This window comes from Pseudonaja textilis, chromosome 1, assembly GCF_049901715.1.
Source record: "Pseudonaja textilis isolate UNSWEBS1 chromosome 1, rPseTex1.2, whole genome shotgun sequence".
In the NCBI taxonomy this organism is placed as follows: domain Eukaryota; kingdom Metazoa; phylum Chordata; class Lepidosauria; order Squamata; family Elapidae; genus Pseudonaja; species Pseudonaja textilis.
In genome coordinates this window covers 144,489,501-144,507,257 of record NC_141990.1, presented here as the reverse complement: position 1 = coordinate 144,507,257, position 17,757 = coordinate 144,489,501, and the positions used below count along the sequence as shown (strand labels likewise).

The 17,757-nt window shown below is 36.1% G+C and overlaps 1 protein-coding gene across 3 annotated transcripts in view; it reads left to right on the top strand.

Annotated features, from left to right (window-relative positions):
* Positions 1–17,757, top strand: part of RANBP17 (RAN binding protein 17) — a 182,129-nt gene that overhangs the window by 115,803 nt on the left and 48,569 nt on the right. For 2 of the 3 annotated variants that reach the window (XM_026710357.2, XM_087918703.1), the window contains 3 exons: positions 2,151–2,254; positions 12,898–12,986; positions 16,591–16,698. In XM_026710357.2, coding sequence (XP_026566142.1) covers positions 2,151–2,254; positions 12,898–12,986; positions 16,591–16,698 — 301 coding nt within the window. The remainder of the gene's footprint in view (positions 1–2,150; positions 2,255–12,897; positions 12,987–16,590; positions 16,699–17,757) is intronic. The other variant, XM_087918698.1, reaches the window with a different exon arrangement.

Here is a 17,757-nt window from a genome sequence, read left to right as displayed (position 1 = left end):
AAGCCAGTTGTGAAGCACATTAGTGGTGATCATGTGATCATGAAACCTGGAGCACATAAATGATGATCATGTGATCATGGTCGCTGCAATGGTGGTAAATGTGTGCTGGTTGGAAAACGCATAAATAGTAATGTCAGTATGCTATGAAAGTCATAACTGACCAAAGGATTGGTCAGAAATGTTTTTTTTAAACTATAATAGTTTAGTGTGGCCATTAAGTGAACAGGGCAAATAAAATCCCATGATTGCCAGTCTTCTCAAAAATCATATTTGTGTGTAGTTTTTCTAAACTCTGCGTTTATAACAGATCTGTATCAATGCCTTTTAGATCAGAATGATTTGTGTGTGTATTTGTTCTGAATTTCTTGTTCTTAGTTCATTATTACTTAGTTCATTATTTCAAAATGAACTATTAAAATTTTGTTGATCACCAAAAGTGACAGACCACCATAAATTTTGACAGAACTTTGAAAGATGTAGCCATAGTACCATTTTATTTCTGAATGCAAGGAAAATACTCTGAAAAATAAGTAGCTGGTGTACTCCTGTCAGTGATACATAGATATGAACACCCAGGAACATCTGGCTTTTCTCAAAGCGTTGGGGTAGTATGAAGCTGGAGTCCAGAAAGTGTGTAGTGGGTGGGTGTGAGGATCTGTGACAGTTGGCGTATGGATGTTTTGGTTTTTATTGTTTTTATTTTATTTCATTGTTTGTGAGCTGCCCGGGATCATATTGCATAAAATGGGCAGCTTTATAAATCAAATAAATAAATAAAGTCCTAGGATACCAGAGTTACAATGTGAAAAGCTTTGTTTGTTTGATTGATTGTTTGATTGATTGATTCTTGTCATTCCACTCCCGTTATCTCCCACTTTCTTTTTTCTTTCTCTCACCAAGAATTCCTCTATTTTCCATGCCCATTATTATTACAGTATTTCTTATTCTAATTAATTCTTATTTTGGAGGGGGATTGTGTATGTATTCCAGAGGTGCTTTATTAACAATGTTTGGCATATTAGTGATTTTGGGGGGCAACTTGAAGAGGGCAGCTCAGATTCATAGCGAGAACAAAAAGGACATTATCCAGGCAAAATGACAGTTCTTTCTAAACTGCACAGATCAAAGTTCCTCTCCAATTTTCTTACTTTTTTTTCCTCTCCCCTCACCCCACTCTTATTGAGGTATCTCAATATTACATTCTCTTTGAGTTCTATTTTGAACATCATTTTCCTTAGTGATTTTTACCTAAAGAACATTGAACATTCAGTGAAACCTCTAACTATAGGGTGTTCATATTTTCTTTGAATCATACAGTATATGCTACAGTTTCAGCTCCATTACCTTGAAATGAATTGGTGGTAGGGAGTATGCTAGCCAGTAGAGTTAACTGAAAAAATGTTCCCAGTGTAAAATATACTAAATATCTACATGGATGAGATAGCTTCACAATTCCCTTAATTATGACCTTTGTGTTGACAGAGGTGGTCTATAAAAAATAAAATAACCATATGCATTTAAATACAGGTGATGTTTCAAAGTTCCTCAAGGCCAAACGCCTGAGTAGGATTCAGATCAATTCCTAAAATAAAAGAACAAAGGAGAATAGCAATAGGCTGCAAACTAATTGCTGGTGACTGCTTTGCCAGTCCATGTGTTTACTAAAAGAAGTTATCCAAATTTCAGAACATTTCAGGCAGGAATGGGATCCGACCAGTATAACTACCGCTTCTGTTGCTCTGCACCACACGAACATGCGTGAGTCGCGCGAGTGCAATTTACGACCTGCTGAGCTGCCTGGACAGCTGAGCAGCGCTGCGTGCAGGTGCGCAGCGGTTGGAAAAGCCCCTTTTTCCTGCTTTTTCAACCTCAGCTGTGCCACACAAAGCAGCTACGGTTGAAAAAGCAGGAAATAAAGGACAGGTAAGAGGGCAGGTGGGCCAAAAAGCTGCAGACACAGAATCAGTTCTATGTCTGCTGCTCTTCAGAGCTACCGGTTCTGTAGAGCCAGACAGAACCGGTAGAATCCCACCCCTGATTTCAGGTGTAGCTTTGCATAACCCAAAGTTTTTGTTTTATTAGCTACTATGTCAAATTATTTAATAATATCCGTGTTTATAGTTGTGTCCTCTCCCCTCCTTTTCTTGCAGGAGAAGATGAGGATGAGTTTGAAAACTTCATGCTTCCCCTGACAGTTTCATTTGAAACCTTAGCCCAGATATTTAACAATAGCTTTAAGCAAGAGGAAGCAAAGGTAGGTTACTCTGAGTAGAAGGAGAAATCTTGCTCATCATAATAAATAGTGGTTTAAAATATGTAAAATTAATCACATTTAAATCCTTTTGAATTCAGTGGAAATGAGTTATGAATAATTCTATTCTCAGTTTGAACTCCATATGATCAGCTTTGGCTACATTGTTGAATTTTTCTTATCCTTGCCTTTATTTATGGAATGCTGGCTTTTCAAAGCACATATTCCATAAGAAAATTCTGTAACTGCTGGACTTTCAGGTATGAAGCTATACTCCCCATGGAAAGGGGAAGGCCTGGTCTACATCTTAAAAGCCTTGCAAAGCATTGACAGGGCACAATAGTCAATCAGAGAGCAGTGGTTTCTTTTCCTTTACTTACCATGCCTCTGACTCTCATCCTGACTTGACACCTGCCTTGTAGCTTGGTCAAGACAAGTTGTTGAATGATTAAAGGGCCCTCAGCAAATGTAACTAATTACTGGTCTGTGTTGATTGCCCAAAGAGAAGAGTAAAGGCTTTACCATCCAGTGGGGAGAATAGGATTCCAGTGGGGATTTTTTCCCTCAAGAACTTTATTCATAAAAAGATGAAATTGAAGATGGCGCTGCAATTGAAAATATCACAAGGAGCTCCCTTTTGTCCATTAGATTTAATAAGAGATATATATGACATTATGCAGTCAGTTTATTTATTCGCTTCACTTCCCTTTTAGCAGCAAATAGACAATGTTTAAAACATGATGTCACATTATAGTTTTCCTTACTAAATAGGAGCCAGACATATGACTGGTGTTTTTAGTTGTAGTCCTGTAGTCTACCCTGTATTTAGTTCTCCCTGCTGATTACTGCTTTTGAACAAGACCTAAAATAAATGTTTAGCATCTTTTCCTTGTGTAATTTTATCTCTTGCATATTAAATACTTGGGAGCTTGTGTGCTCATCTGTCTGTTTAATTTACATATTACAGCTAGGTGTGAGTAGATTTATAGAGGACGCAGACATACACAAGCTAAAAACATTGTATGCTTAGAACATCTCTTCTAAACAAGAATTTAATATATAAATCAAGAGTTTATTAAATGGCTGGGCATATATGTATAAATAGGAACTGGTCTTGAAGTATTGCGTTCTTAAACCCAACAAAGTGATTAGGATAACTGATAGCTAAATAAGGTTTTTATGTGCCTGTGGGAGCCATATTAGGATTGATTTGACAAGTCAGTTCAGCTGTGGCAACAGTCATATTATCTAGCACAACATTATGTTTTATTAGTAAAATCCTTAAGTGTAGCAAGCTGTTTGTGTCAAAACAACAGTATATTTTAAGGGGAGAAAAGACTTGCTAAGTGGAAGCTGCATTATCAGGAACAAAACACATTAGCATAGCATTACATTAAATAAATTGCATTCTTGTATTATGAACAAACAGTTAACCATGCACTCTAGAGTGGCTATTTCAGATATGTTGTGTAAGATTTCTAGAAGCTCTGTATTTTTTATTTAGCATTTTAAAGTATAATGGGAGACTCAGTAGCATCATAGCTATTTTTCCTTCTTTGATGCATTTCAAGAGAACATAAGCCCCAATTCAGACAGCTATATATTAATTCCATTTTGAGCTACTTATTCAAAGAGTTCTCCATTCCACTTTGCTAGCTGTAGGAAATTTAGGGGAAGTTAAAAAAAATGGTTCAGGGACAGAGCCAAGATACTTCCTTGAAAAGGAGCACAAAAAGACGCCATTCCCTTATTATATGGAAGCTACCATACAGCAGCAAATGAATCTCAGTTACTTGTAAGGGGAGCAAGCTAGCTTATAGAGGTGAAAAGGAAAGCCATATGGGATATCTTCCCTTCCAAAAATATCAGCCATGAAGTTCTAGAAAACATAGTCACTAGGGAGGTTGTTGTCGTTGTTGTTGCTGCTGCTACTATTACTACTACTACAACTACTACTGCTACAACAACAAATAATATTACAGCATCTCCTGACGGAAGCATCTATCTTACTTTGTAGTGTGATAGAGCATATCTTACTTTGCAGTGTGAAAAGGCATAGTATCAAATACATGTAGTGAATTTATGGACATAAATTTATGGACATAGAAAAAAGCCCAAAACTTACTTGATTTGATTTATATGACTACATAATTTTAAAAAAATGCTGCTCCAGACAGCAAACACCCATATAAACAGGATTATAATTTTGTTTTATTTTTATTTGTATCCCATCAACATTATTTTTATAAATAACTGAAGTTGGTGGACTTTCCTCCTCCTATTTTCCCCAGAACAACAGTCCAATGAGGTGGGTTGGGCAGAGAGTGAGTGACTGGCCTAAAGTCACCAGCTGGCTTTCATGGCCAACACAGGAAGTGAACTCACAGTCTCTGGTTTTCTGGCCTGGTGCTTTAATCACTGGACCAAATTGGCTTTTCTACAATTAAAATCCAACCAAATATAGAACATACCTCCAGTTCATTGGATGAGCTCTTCTCATCTAACATCATTCTTTCTCTTCTAATCCCCATGCCTGAGGAAACAATCAGGGCTTCCTGAAGGTTAGCAAGGTTGCAGCAAGTCAAGTGGAGATGAAGATGGCAGTAACCATCACAGAGAAGGGATGCTTCCTAAGTTCTATCAGATGACATTGTTTTACAGAAGATATTTGAAGCATGCCCACTCTATTGGAATATGTGGGATGGGCAGAAATAACCAGAGAAAAAGATATCCCCACAGTGACCTAGTCTTACACCAGGTAGGCCTTTATAAATGATAACCAGGACCTTTCGTTGTGCCTTGAGGCCTACTGGAGCCAGTGTAGCAGATTAATGAGATGCTACATGGATATACTGATAAGTACCCATGACTATCTGTGCTGCTGCATTCTGGACCAATTGCAGCTTTCGGAAAGTTTTTAAGGGCAGTCACGTAGACTACATTGCAATGGTTCAGCCAAGAGATGAGTAATGACAAGCAGCCCTCCTGGTCCCGGTACATATACAATATGTGCTCTAGACAGAGTTGTGCAAAGGATCCATGGTCACACCTATCACTTGTCCTTGGAGCTGGATCCAGAGGCCCAAGAGGACCTCCAGATTGCATACCAGGCCTGAGCAGAAGAGTGTCATTCCCCCTCCCCCCACTCCAAAAGTTTCCATTTCTCAGACAATGAGGACTCAAAACTCGCAGTTGCTCAATCTTGCTAAAATTGAACCCGAGCTTGTTCTTCCTCTTCCAGGCTCCAGGCACTGAGAAGTATTGTTGACAACATCACTTAGATGTCCAGGAGCAAAGATATATAACTATTACCAACGTGCTAATTATACTTCACTCCCTGCTATCAGATGACCTTTCCCAGCACTCTACAAATAATAATAAGGGCAGGAGATATGTAACACTGTGTCTTCCATCCCCAACTCCCACTTCATGGATCAGAAATATCCATGACCAGTGATATGAAAAACCATTGAGAGATTGAGGAGGACCAGTTTGGATGCACTATCCACATCTTGTTCCCTCCATAAATCATTAACAAGTGCAACCTAGTGCTGTCTGTTATAGCCAGACCTGAATCCATAGATAATACACTTTTTTGGGAACCCTATGGAATTGCAGCCTACTCACTGAACAACCTTCCTTATAAATGAAAGGTTGGAAACAGGATGAAAATTGTCCAGTTAGATTGGATTCACAGTGAAAGAGATGACAGAAGCATCCCCTCTTTCAAACTCTTGAAAAGCTTATAAAAATGTGACCATAAATGATTAGATGTGTTAAATCATGATAAAACTGGTGATTTGATTAGCAGCTGTTTAAGAAAAGTATATGAAATGTGTTCATCAGATCCTCTAGATACTTTTGTAATTAATATCATTATTCATTTTTCATTCTAAAATAAGCATTGCCAATTTACTCTTAAGCTGGTAGACCCAGACCTAATACTATCCATATATGTTGGACTACAATGACCATTAACCCACCTACAGATTTGGGTAAACCTCATTAGATACAAATATCATATGTGCTCTATTTCATTATTTGATCTATAGTGTCATTTAAAATTAAGATTTGCGTTTTACATAACCCTGATGAAAGATTGCAATCTGTTGTCACTTACAGACTTTATCAGTATTGAAAACACAGTGCTCATGTACCGTCTTACTTGACACAGGAGCATTCTTACTGGGGATGCTATTGTTGTTTTTTAATGGAGTTCCAGTGTTATATCCCTAAACTAGCAAGTTCTTAATGACCCTAGAAAGTGATTGCTTTGATTACACTTTAACGGTATTTGCAAATAAAATCACAAGTAATTAAGGGGAAATCTCCAGGCTTTTGAGCAACTTTGATGCATGATAACTGCCTGATTCAGCTCCATCTAGAGTAATGCTGTGTAGACAAGAGCTACTGAGATCAATAGCAACATAATGATAGTGGCAGAATTAAGTGAGTAACCTGAGAACTATGCCTTCAGAATGCATGCAGCTGCCACAAGCCGGGCCACACAGTGCACTCCTTGCTTCCGTCCTAAATGTTCATCAAAAGACGCCCTGCAGGAAAATGGAGTTAGATGCTCTTTATTGCTGATCGTGTCTCTTGCCACATTTATCAGGGAAATTGGATTAGCAGTTGGCAGCTGCAGGTAGACAAGGTTCTGCAGTGATTAAATATGCAGCTTGGCTGCATTTGTTGTGACAGACCTTTAGTAAATTCTACTGTAAGCACCATCTGTCTAATTTGTATAAACACAAACTTCATGCTTTAAGCCACTGCTAAAGAACTAGATTTGTTGCTTTATCGTAAAGTCAACTTTTCTACCAAAATCTTTTAAACATCATTTATTAGGTTAAAGGAGCGTTTTTGTTTGTTTGTTTTGTTTAGATCTTAATGAATAAATAATACGTGTAAAGTGCTTTCAGGTACTCTGTTTTGTAAGGGATGAAAATAAAAATAATCTGTTCTGGTCTTGAGTAAAATGTTTAGCATTCCTGTTTGCAGGGAGGTGACAGTGTTAAAATATCACTTAGAAAATGGTCTGTGACTGCCAAATTCATTTAATTTGTGACTTCTAATAGTGGTTTCTAATTGGCTTTTATACATCTGAAATGTGTAGTTGAAATATAATTGAGGGAAGATAGCTTATCATTCTTGAACCATATCTGTAATTGGCAATAGGGTTCATAAAGCATATGTTCAGTTTTATTTTCCAGAAGATGCTAACAAAATACATGGGGACATTTTTCATGTGACGGCATTAGCTGGAATAGGAAAACTCATGTTCCAAAAGGATAGCTTATTTTCCTCAACTCTATTCTCTTAATCCCCTAGATTGGACCTGGAAATTCTGCTCAGTAGTATGCTGACTTTCTCTATTTAATGTCAGTGTATTCTGATATTATTTATGATGTGATTAGTTTTGAAAGAACAAGTAAAACAATGTGTCTGAGGAAGAGTTGTTAAATAGCATTGTGCTATTTATAGCTGGTTCACCCAAACTCAAAACTGTTGAATTATTTAAAATCCTTGATTTCAGCTTGCACACATTAAAAGTTTTCACACTAAGTGCCAAATGTTGCAAACAGCACTTTAACAGAATGATTTTGCTTTGATCCCTGTAGCAGTTCCTGAATAATTTATCACAGGTTATTGCCTTAATTCTGGAGAGGGATAGTGCAATAAAGGCAGATGAAAACACTCCAGTTGAAACACCTTGGGGCCTGCTCATTCCTCTGACATGGCTCTTTTGTTGGAACTATTTAGAGGTTATTAAGACGTGTCTGTAGAATTAAGAGTCTGCTGTAAGGATGAAGAAGACAGCCATCTTAATTCTAAAGACAAAGCACTATGACCCCTCACCTTTTTCTTGGCTGTTATTATAGAGCAGAATTATGAAGGTAATAATATAGCTGCACCCAGAAGTACTACTATACTTAAAAGTCTATCAGATGTTTCCATTATAAAATCCTGTTTTGGGGTGTTGAATGGTATCTTATCTAGCTAGCAAGTTAGACTGACATAGACTTGCTGTATACAGAAATTGCATGTTCTGTTGATATCCCCTTTCCTATCTCTGAATAACTTTATCACATTTTGAACTGCCCATCTCCCTCATAGAAAGCCATAAAATTAAGAGTTTTTGAAAATCAAGAGATTGCCTTTTACATAATCCCAGAAGAGTAATTTTAAGAATAGTTCTCTTTTTCTTTATAGTTAGTTGTAAAATATGCAACTTTCATTTGAAAATGAAATTGTGCATAAGTTTAGTTACCAAAAAATGTGTTTGCACATTTTTCCATATTCAGACTTGAAGTATATCTTTTGGATTATTAAGATGTACTACTAAAATGGATCCCATTCTGTAACTGTAATATGGTTATGATAATAAGGTGAGCAAAAACATAGGGTGCTTTCTACACAGGGAAAGAACGTATTTATTATTTATTTACTGGATTTGCAAGACCGCCCATTCAAACAATCTGTATCGGGGCATACAACAACAACAACAGAGAAACTCCACCCACACATAAAATTAAAACACATACAATATATAAATATAAATGACAACAATGGCAACCAAGACCATAGCAAAACAAGCAAAAGGGGACTCCTCTCAACTGGTCCCTAATGCCTTGAGGTGGGAGCCAGGTCTGTTTCCTAAAAGTAAGCAGAGTCGGGACCTGTCATATATCGGGGGGAGGGGCAGTGGAAGAGATTCCAAATCCAGGAGTAACCATAAATAAGACACTTTCCTAGGTCACATAAGATGGCAGGATATAAAACGGGTCCCCAATCTCTTGCCCGTGGACCAGTATTGGTCCACAGCCTGTTGGGAACTGGGCCGTGCAAGTGGCAGGCATTCATTTCTGTATGTACAGGATCTAAGTTGCGCGTGCAAAGCCATCTCCTGCCGCCACTGCCAATCCGTGGAGCCATAATGTTTGGGGACCACTTAGATAAAATAAGGAACCTGAATGCAAGTTCTATTGCTCCATTCTTCTTTATATCACCTTTAACGAAAACCCAGTTGATAATGTGAATACCAAAGGCTTATTTTCATTTTTTCTTCAAGCAATGCCACCTTGAAACTATTCTTTTATGTGAATTCAGTTATATGAACTTAAGAGCCATTTTTAAAGTCTGCCATAGGCTAATAAATGGGTCTTTGGTTCCTAAATAAGTTTTGGCTGCTGTAAATAACTACATTTATATCCCTACTTTTAGGATGTTTGCTCTCAGCAAATATTTGTATAATCATTCAGCAATTTTATTACAATATAGAGTAAGCAGGACTTTTTGTATAGTGAGAATGTTCTTTATGATTTTTCCCATTATTTTAACTTTGGATAACAATGTTCTATATGTTTACCGTATTTGCTGTTATAAACAGCTAAATAATCCATTGGAATATGATTTCACTTTTTCTCATATATCAAATATTGTCAAGAGTTTCTCACATGAAAAGGATTTGTCAATGTCTGATGATTCCTTCTCAAGACCATGGAGGCATAAGACCCATTATACATGGATAACAACCTGAAGCAGCTGGCCTAGTTTTATTTATATAGCATATGGCATAGAGTAATGGTTAATAGTAGTAAAAATATATAAAAGGAGCACATAATGCTATAGTATACACATGATGGAATATGTTGTCAATTTTGTAAGGCATGAGGAATTCAAGAAGCTATATATAAGCTATAGGTTACACTTTGAAATACATTGGTTCATGAGAATAGAATTGGAATGTGACAAAGTGTTTGATATATTAATATCTAAACCATTTATCCAATTAATAAGCCTAGAAAGAGGGACTAGCACCAAATTGTTCACCCCCCTTCTTCTAAAACAATTCCGTGTAGATTATTTACTCCTAAACTTACTTCATTGCCCTCTTCACTTTCTCTCATCTATCTGTCTCTTTGCAGCTCCTACTTTCACTCCTGATTTTCAGGGGTCCAACCAACAAAACTAGATGAGCATAAATAATCCTCTCCTCTCTTCACTGACAACCTGAGTGATTTAACCTGTTAGTAGTGGGGAGGAGCTCCACAACTGTCTTGTTGTCTCAGTTCCATACTGAAAATATATTTGCTTTTCCTGAATTATAATTTCTAATTCTATAAGTTTAGGGAGAAAGCAGAGAACTATTTATTGGTAGCTATTTTTCCCCTGCTGTGTATCCTTTGAAAATTTCATCGTGAAGCCTATTATCTTTGTCCTCATGATTGGAAATTTAGTTTAAAAAAAAACAAAAACCCTGAAACTGACCTACTGAGATTTTCCAGATAATAAAGTTGTTACAGTACGTGTCATTGCAGCTTTCTGGGGCTTCATAGGATTTAATGGAAGACATACTACAAAAGCAGTTCTTCTGGATATTTTCTTTTCTGTTTTATTAAACCAAATAGCATCTAAATAAGCAAGCTACTTTCAGTTTTGCCACATTTCTTAGAAAAAGTTAGCAAGAATTATTCACTGCTAAACAAAACAAGGTTGTTTCTACCTCATTTCTTCTACCCTACCAGAAACCTCCTATGTTTCTGGCTTTTTCTTTCCTCTACTCAAGAATGCAACCTAAGCTTTCTCTCATTTCATTTAGCATGCCTTTACATGGCTATTTCTAATTTTCTTCTCAGAAATAAAGAAAAACTGAATATGCTGGCAGCAGTCTTTGCCATTCAGACTGGCGTAGGCCTTCTCTTCACATTTCTGGCTAGCCGAACATCTTCATATTCTGTCATGTTCAATGCCAGAAGGATCATCTCTGAAGGACAAACAATAGTGCACACTTCTCTTTGATATTAGTCAGCTTTCCTTCCTTACGTCTAACAACCCATTCCCCTTTCTCTCATACAGCAGCTCAAAAGGGCTGAATCCTGAGAACACCTATGATGCTTCTTCCTCTTTATTTTCAGTGAGTCTTCTCACCCAACAATTTTCTTCAGCAACTCTGGACTTGCCCCCCCATATCAGCTAGTTTTCAATAATACATTATAATTTAGTCCAACTTAGGTTAACCAGCCACATTACTTTATAACAGTAACAAATCTTCAATAGCTAACGCTGCCTAGATCCATTTTAGGTCATGCCAACCATTTGTATCCCCTCTTATCAAACTTCTCCTTCCAGTTTTTCTCAGAGTTCTTTCTGATGTTTTTAATATTCCACTTTCTCTTATGAGAACATTTTACTATGAGAAACTAAGCTATTTCTCCTACTCTTAACTTCTTCATAATCATGTTAATGAAAAAAAAAGTATTTGTTTGGGTGTCTGTATGTGAGTAGACAGCAAGATCAAGAATAAATGCAGAGTGTGACAGGCGTACACTTGTATATCGCACAACAGTTTTATGCTTGAGAATTAAGTTCTATGTAATCTAATCTTACAAAGCTCCAGGAGAGCTCATTTTGATTCAGAGTAATATTGTAGTTCAGAACACCTTATCTGATTACCTTTCTTCCTTTGATAGTTGATGTTACTGTGACATTTGGCAGTGTCCATCCAATTTCTCTTTTTGCCTATTCAGAATTATGGTTGAATTATATATTTGGCAAATTGGAGTAAACATTTTCTTTTGTAATTTTACAAAACAAAATCAGGGTAACTATTTGGATTGAATTGTGTATATTGAGTTGAAATGGGTTTTTTTACATTTTACAGGACATATTATTGAAGTATTTAATGTAGATAGATTTTCTTTTGCTCTTATCATGAATTAATTGTGCTGGAAAAGTTATCTGAACCCAGAAGGGTGATTTAATATAATAGATTTTTTTTATTAGGAATGATCTATGATTAAAAACTACTTCAGACTTACTGTGATAAGTATACTACAAGCAAATTGTGTATATCTTACAAAAAATTAAAAGATTTACATTCAAATAATTTCTATGTACCAAAAACTTAGTATGGTAGTAAAACTACCCATATACTGATCATAATACCAATTATCATTCTTTTCTTTTGAGGTTTCTGAAATTACACAGTTCTGATATCTTAACTGGTTATTTAAAACATTTGCAAGAGAGGAGATACCCATGAATCTTGAACTCTATGTATGATTTTTAGAGAATATCTACTAAATGGTTTCAGCATCTGTTCAATTAACAACAGTCAACATTTAAAATCTGAAACACTTTAAACTAATATTTTCAGTGCATTTATTATTAATGTATTGAATATGCTCAGTAATATTTATGGAAATTTATTCATGTTTCCTGCTCATCAACTACTTTTAGTTGAAACATAAAATGAACTAATGCATTTTCTTCAAATTATTTTGAATGATGATCAAGTTAGGAAAGTTTCATCCGTAAAAATCCTCAATTTAGCAAGGAGGGAGGAAATGCCATACATTTTCATAGATGTACATTTTCAGCTTTAAAATATTACATGATTTTATATCCAATATTTAAACTCAGTTACATTATTCTGTGGAACCCTTTATCATATATTTGTAAACATTTGATGAATATTAACATTTAAGAGGGAGACTTAAGCCCTCGCATTCTTTAGAGGGGGGAAAAAGACATTTACACTAATGAATTAAAATCAAATATTGTGCTCATTACTGGTTGATCATTACTCCATCTGCTCAGTGCTAACGTGAAAATCAATTACTGTGTTTCTTTCCCACTGACAGCGTATGTTGATCGGACTGGCAAGAGATCTTCGAGGGATTGCCTTTGCTCTGAACACAAAGACCAGCTACACCATGCTGTTTGACTGGATGTATCCTTATTACACTATGACAATACCAGTTCTGTGCACAGAGGGATACCACGTCCTTTGCATTCGTTTAATAGCATGGCACAGTGGGGAAGAGGAAACAAAGCTAAACGAACTAATATGTAATCAGCTAAAATTACAGTACAGTTGCACTCATGCCATTAACTGGGAAGGCAACATTTGGAGAGAGACCACAAAAAGGTCACTTTTTGGGGTGGGGGTTACACCACACTTAATCCCTAAACGTTTTGAAACCCTGCAAGTGCTTTAATAATTCTATAGCCCTTTAATTTACGATGTGATATGTCTCTGCTTAGTTAAAGTATGTATAAGTTATCCTGTTGTACACTTAATTTTCCTATACTTATTGCAGGAATCATGCTTAGATGCATTGATTTCATTTGATGCTATGCGGTCTCATATTACATCATAAATGGTCTAGGCTAGCAAAACTTGCAGATTTTGATAGTGTTCTCTGTTTTATTTTAATAGAAAGCAAAAATTGATTTCTATCCTACCAATGTTGTGTTATCATTTCTGTTTAAGAGCCAAAGTAACAATTTGTGTAACTTGATTACTAGCATTAGTTAGTGCATATGACTTTCAAGAGAAAGGGGGCTATATGTCTCCTTAGAATCTTCTAACTGGTCTCCCTTAATGAAATCAGGAGTGCTTATATTAGGATCCATCCATCTGGACTTCATGTTTAGGGAGAACTTCGAAGAGTAGTTTTGATAGTGCAGTGTTCCATTTTGACTTTATTTGAAATCATCTTAGACAATATTTGGGAGGAGGGTTTCATTCTCATATGTATAAAAACTCTTTAAAATAAGCTCTCCTTTCTTAATACTAAGATTATTTTATTTTAAAGCTATTAGAAAAGCCTTATTTTAAAAACAAATATATAAACAAAAGTTAAAATAACATAGAGATCAATTATTTAACAGCAAAATTAATGTAAAACAGTAAAAGATGCACAAGTATCCAGCTGTTCTGCTAAACGGCTTTCTATTTTTGCTTCAGTTGAATAAATGTTTATAAGAAACTAAAAAAAATTCTTAGAAACACTTGTATCTCTCTTGAATTTTCACTTTGGCTAGACAGCTCTGAATATGACTTTTAACCACTAGATGGCAAAAATGAGCAGAATCCATAATATTACTAAGTTGATCTTTGACCATGGAATCATTATATATATGGAAGGGTTCTCTTTTAATGCTTAGAAGTATCTAGCTGAGCAAGAACATTAACGTTATCCTGCAGAATGGAATTGTTTGTAGCAGGCTTGCTTATACTAATTGGGTTTCCATAACAAATCAGACTCCTTGGAAAAAGGCCAAAGGCTTTTCATAATTGTATTGACAAGAAAATGAATATGATAAATGGTGTTCATTCAGTTGAGAAAAGATTTATAGTTTTTCCCTCTGGGCAAAGGATGAAGAGCAAATATGTGTAATAAAAAAAAATCTGTTACAAAGTTGTAACAAATTTGATCTCTCATAAAGCTTTATTAAAATATCTCAAAATATGTTAAAGGCATTTCTGATAGTAAGCTATAGATTCGGCTTGGTATATTCCTCTATAAAAAGGAAAATAAGGATGAAGAATTAAAAATATAAATATGGAAGTCATACATTTCTCCTGAAATATTGATATGTCAAACTGTCTGATTCAGGGATTCCAGTTCAGACGTTGATTTGTCTTGGTTAGTTAATTGGGTATATTGGCTGTACGGAGCATGCCTAAACATATAGAAACAGTATTTTTTTAATAAAAACTTGTGCAACTGAACCTAACAATTAGAATGCAGTGAATTATTTTTCCATAATTGTATAGTTCCATATTTCATTTAATAAATTGTACATCTTTTGAGGCTTTAGTTAAATTTAAGTGCTTTGCTACAAACAATTCAGTTTCTTAAATTCTGAAAATTCAGGCAACACGTAGCCAACATAGCAGAATAAGGCTCAACATCCATTTACAAAAGCACTGTGATTGATGGAATTGGTAAAACTTACTTCTAATTGAAAAAAAAATTGTCAGTCTCTTGATTCTTTTCTTCCTCTCACTACCATTTTCCATGTATGAAAACATAAATATTTATGCAAAGAGATTTCTTTTTCTTTATTTCCATTATTATAGCCTTTCCAAATGTTCAGGAAGCTTTAGGTAAGGTGCAGGTTTTGTTATAGTCACCGCAGAGCAAATTCTACTTTGCTCTGCATTTCAGAGAGCTATAGAATAGATAGGTCAGACACTGGTAACTCATAGTTTGTTTTTGGCTTAGTATATTGTATGGGTTCACACATTGTGGCTTAGCATTATACTGTTGTTTTTTAATCCTGGCTTAACCATAGATTTTAAATTCAGCCACAGCATGCTTGATTCAATATGAGATTCAAGAAAATCTAGTGCATATTGTTCCTGGATTTGCAAACACCCTTCTCTGTCCATGCAAAGCTGCATCACAAGAATCTGTTAGAAGACTGTTCCCCTTGGAGTTCAGCTCCTCACTTTGCCTCATAGAATTAGAAGGTACCTGAGAGGTCATCCAGTCCAATCCTTGCATGATGCAGCATTTACTACACTATCCCCAGTAGATGACTATCCAACCTCCATTTGGAAACCTCTAGTGAAAGGGAAGAAATCATTCTGCGTGATATTCTATTCCACTAATCGATACTGTTCTTCTTAATGTCTAATCTATATCTCCGTCTTCAACATTCCATCCCATTAGTTCTAGTTTTCCTGTCTGGAGCAAGTGAGAATACCTCCAGCTCTCTGCAGTATGACAGCCTTTCAGATATTTGAGGACAATTATTACGTCCATTCTCAATCTTCTCAAGCTAAACCTACCTAGGTCTTTTATTCCTCATAGGACTTGGTTTCCATTCCTGTCATCATCTTGTTAGCCCTTGCTTCAGTTTATCCATGTCCTTTTTTTTCAGCTGAGGTGTGCAGAATTGAGCACAATACTCCCAAGTGAGGCCTGGCCAAGGCAGAGAAGAGCAAGATGATATATCCCATGATCTGAATTCTTTGATCCTCTCAATGTTTCTGTGCCATTGACCTTGTTTTCTGATAGGTTCCTGTACCGAAGGAATGATCTTTTAGCACTGATTGGTTGTGAATGGCATGCAATATATCAATGATTTTAACATTAACAGTGATAGGAACATTTCTTTCTGTCATACGTTATAAGGGTGTTGAAAGTATTGCTATCTTAAGTTTTCTTCATAAAACTTGAAGACATTATTGCTTATGATTGAATTAAAATGTTGGGTGGGGGTGTACTTTGGTGAGAAGTTAGTTAGACTATATGAATAAAATGCAACTTTTACCTCCAAGAGCAAGGGTGAGATATAAAAATGTTTAAAAAATAATAAAACTGAACATCATACTGTAAGAATGTAATAGATATGCAACTATAAAACAAGGTCTGTCAGTGTATGTTACATCTTTATATTATATAAGCATTTTGGCTTTGCTTTAATGAAAATTTATAGATACTAAAGAAAAGACCCAATTTTAACTGTGTTTTTAGTAGACTTTTAAGCTTACATGATGCATGTCATTTATTTTGAATCTTTAACATAACTTACAAAAGCTACCCGTCATATCTTCCCATTCTTCAAACAGCTGTTGAACTTTGGTATTGCGAACCAGCATGTACAACACCAATCTTGAAGCTTATGGCTGAAATGATGCAAAACAGGTACAGTTGCTTCCATTTAATTGGCTTGATAGTTCTCTTAACTATATCAACAACTGCAGGATTTGCTTCAAAACAAAATTTTGTATTACTAGAAACCATATTTGTGAGGATTTTGTGCAATCAAATTAATATTGAAAAGCTTTACTTACAGCTATTTGTTCATTAACATTTGCTCATTTTAAACTGCTTAATGTAGCACTATCCTATGCAAATTCATTCAGATTAAATTTGATGAAATTTTAATCAGCTCTATGATTTTATCTGTACTTTTCTGATTTTTTTCTGTTGTAACTCCAACAAAATGGTGGAGATAAACAACTTTGCTGGTCTCTTTGCAAAGATGCTTTCTCTTGACTACCATGAATATAGAACAGTGCAGTGGTGGCATTCAAAAACTTTTACTATCGGTTTGGTGGGTGTGCTCTGCGCACGTGCATACACTTTGCATGCACGCCTGCGCCAAACACGCACTTTGCTCAGGCGCAGAGGTGTTTGCACAGATGCAGAGGTGTTCCAACTTATCTCCTGCAAGCCTGCGCTCTCCCGGTTGCTTCAACAGCTGCCGCGCGGCACTCTTCTGTGCTGTGCAAAGCAGCTGCGCTTCAAAAGCAGAAGATAAAGGTGAATATGGGAGCCTGGGCAGGCAGGTGGGCCCAACAGCAGAGCAGTGGAGAGAACCAGTTTGGTCTCTGCTGCTCATAGCACTACCGGCTTGGCAGAACTGGGCTGATCTGGTAGCATGCCACCAAAGGAACAGTGGCTGGGGAATTCTGGCTGACTAGTGAATTCTGAGAGTCCTAGCGTCTTAAAGTTGCCATGGTTGAAAAACACTGATATAGTGTGATTTCTATAGGAAGCCAATCAGGACTGCCTGATTTCCTTGGTAGACATCCACACACATTGGATACATCCTTTAAGAAAGGGAGCCCAATCTACTTTAGCTCTGAGAAAGTATTACATTATTGGAAAACAATGGACAATTTACTACATAATTCCAACAGAAATACCCAGCACAGTTATCCTATCTTCATATGAGCAACGGCTTTTTTCCCTTTTTCT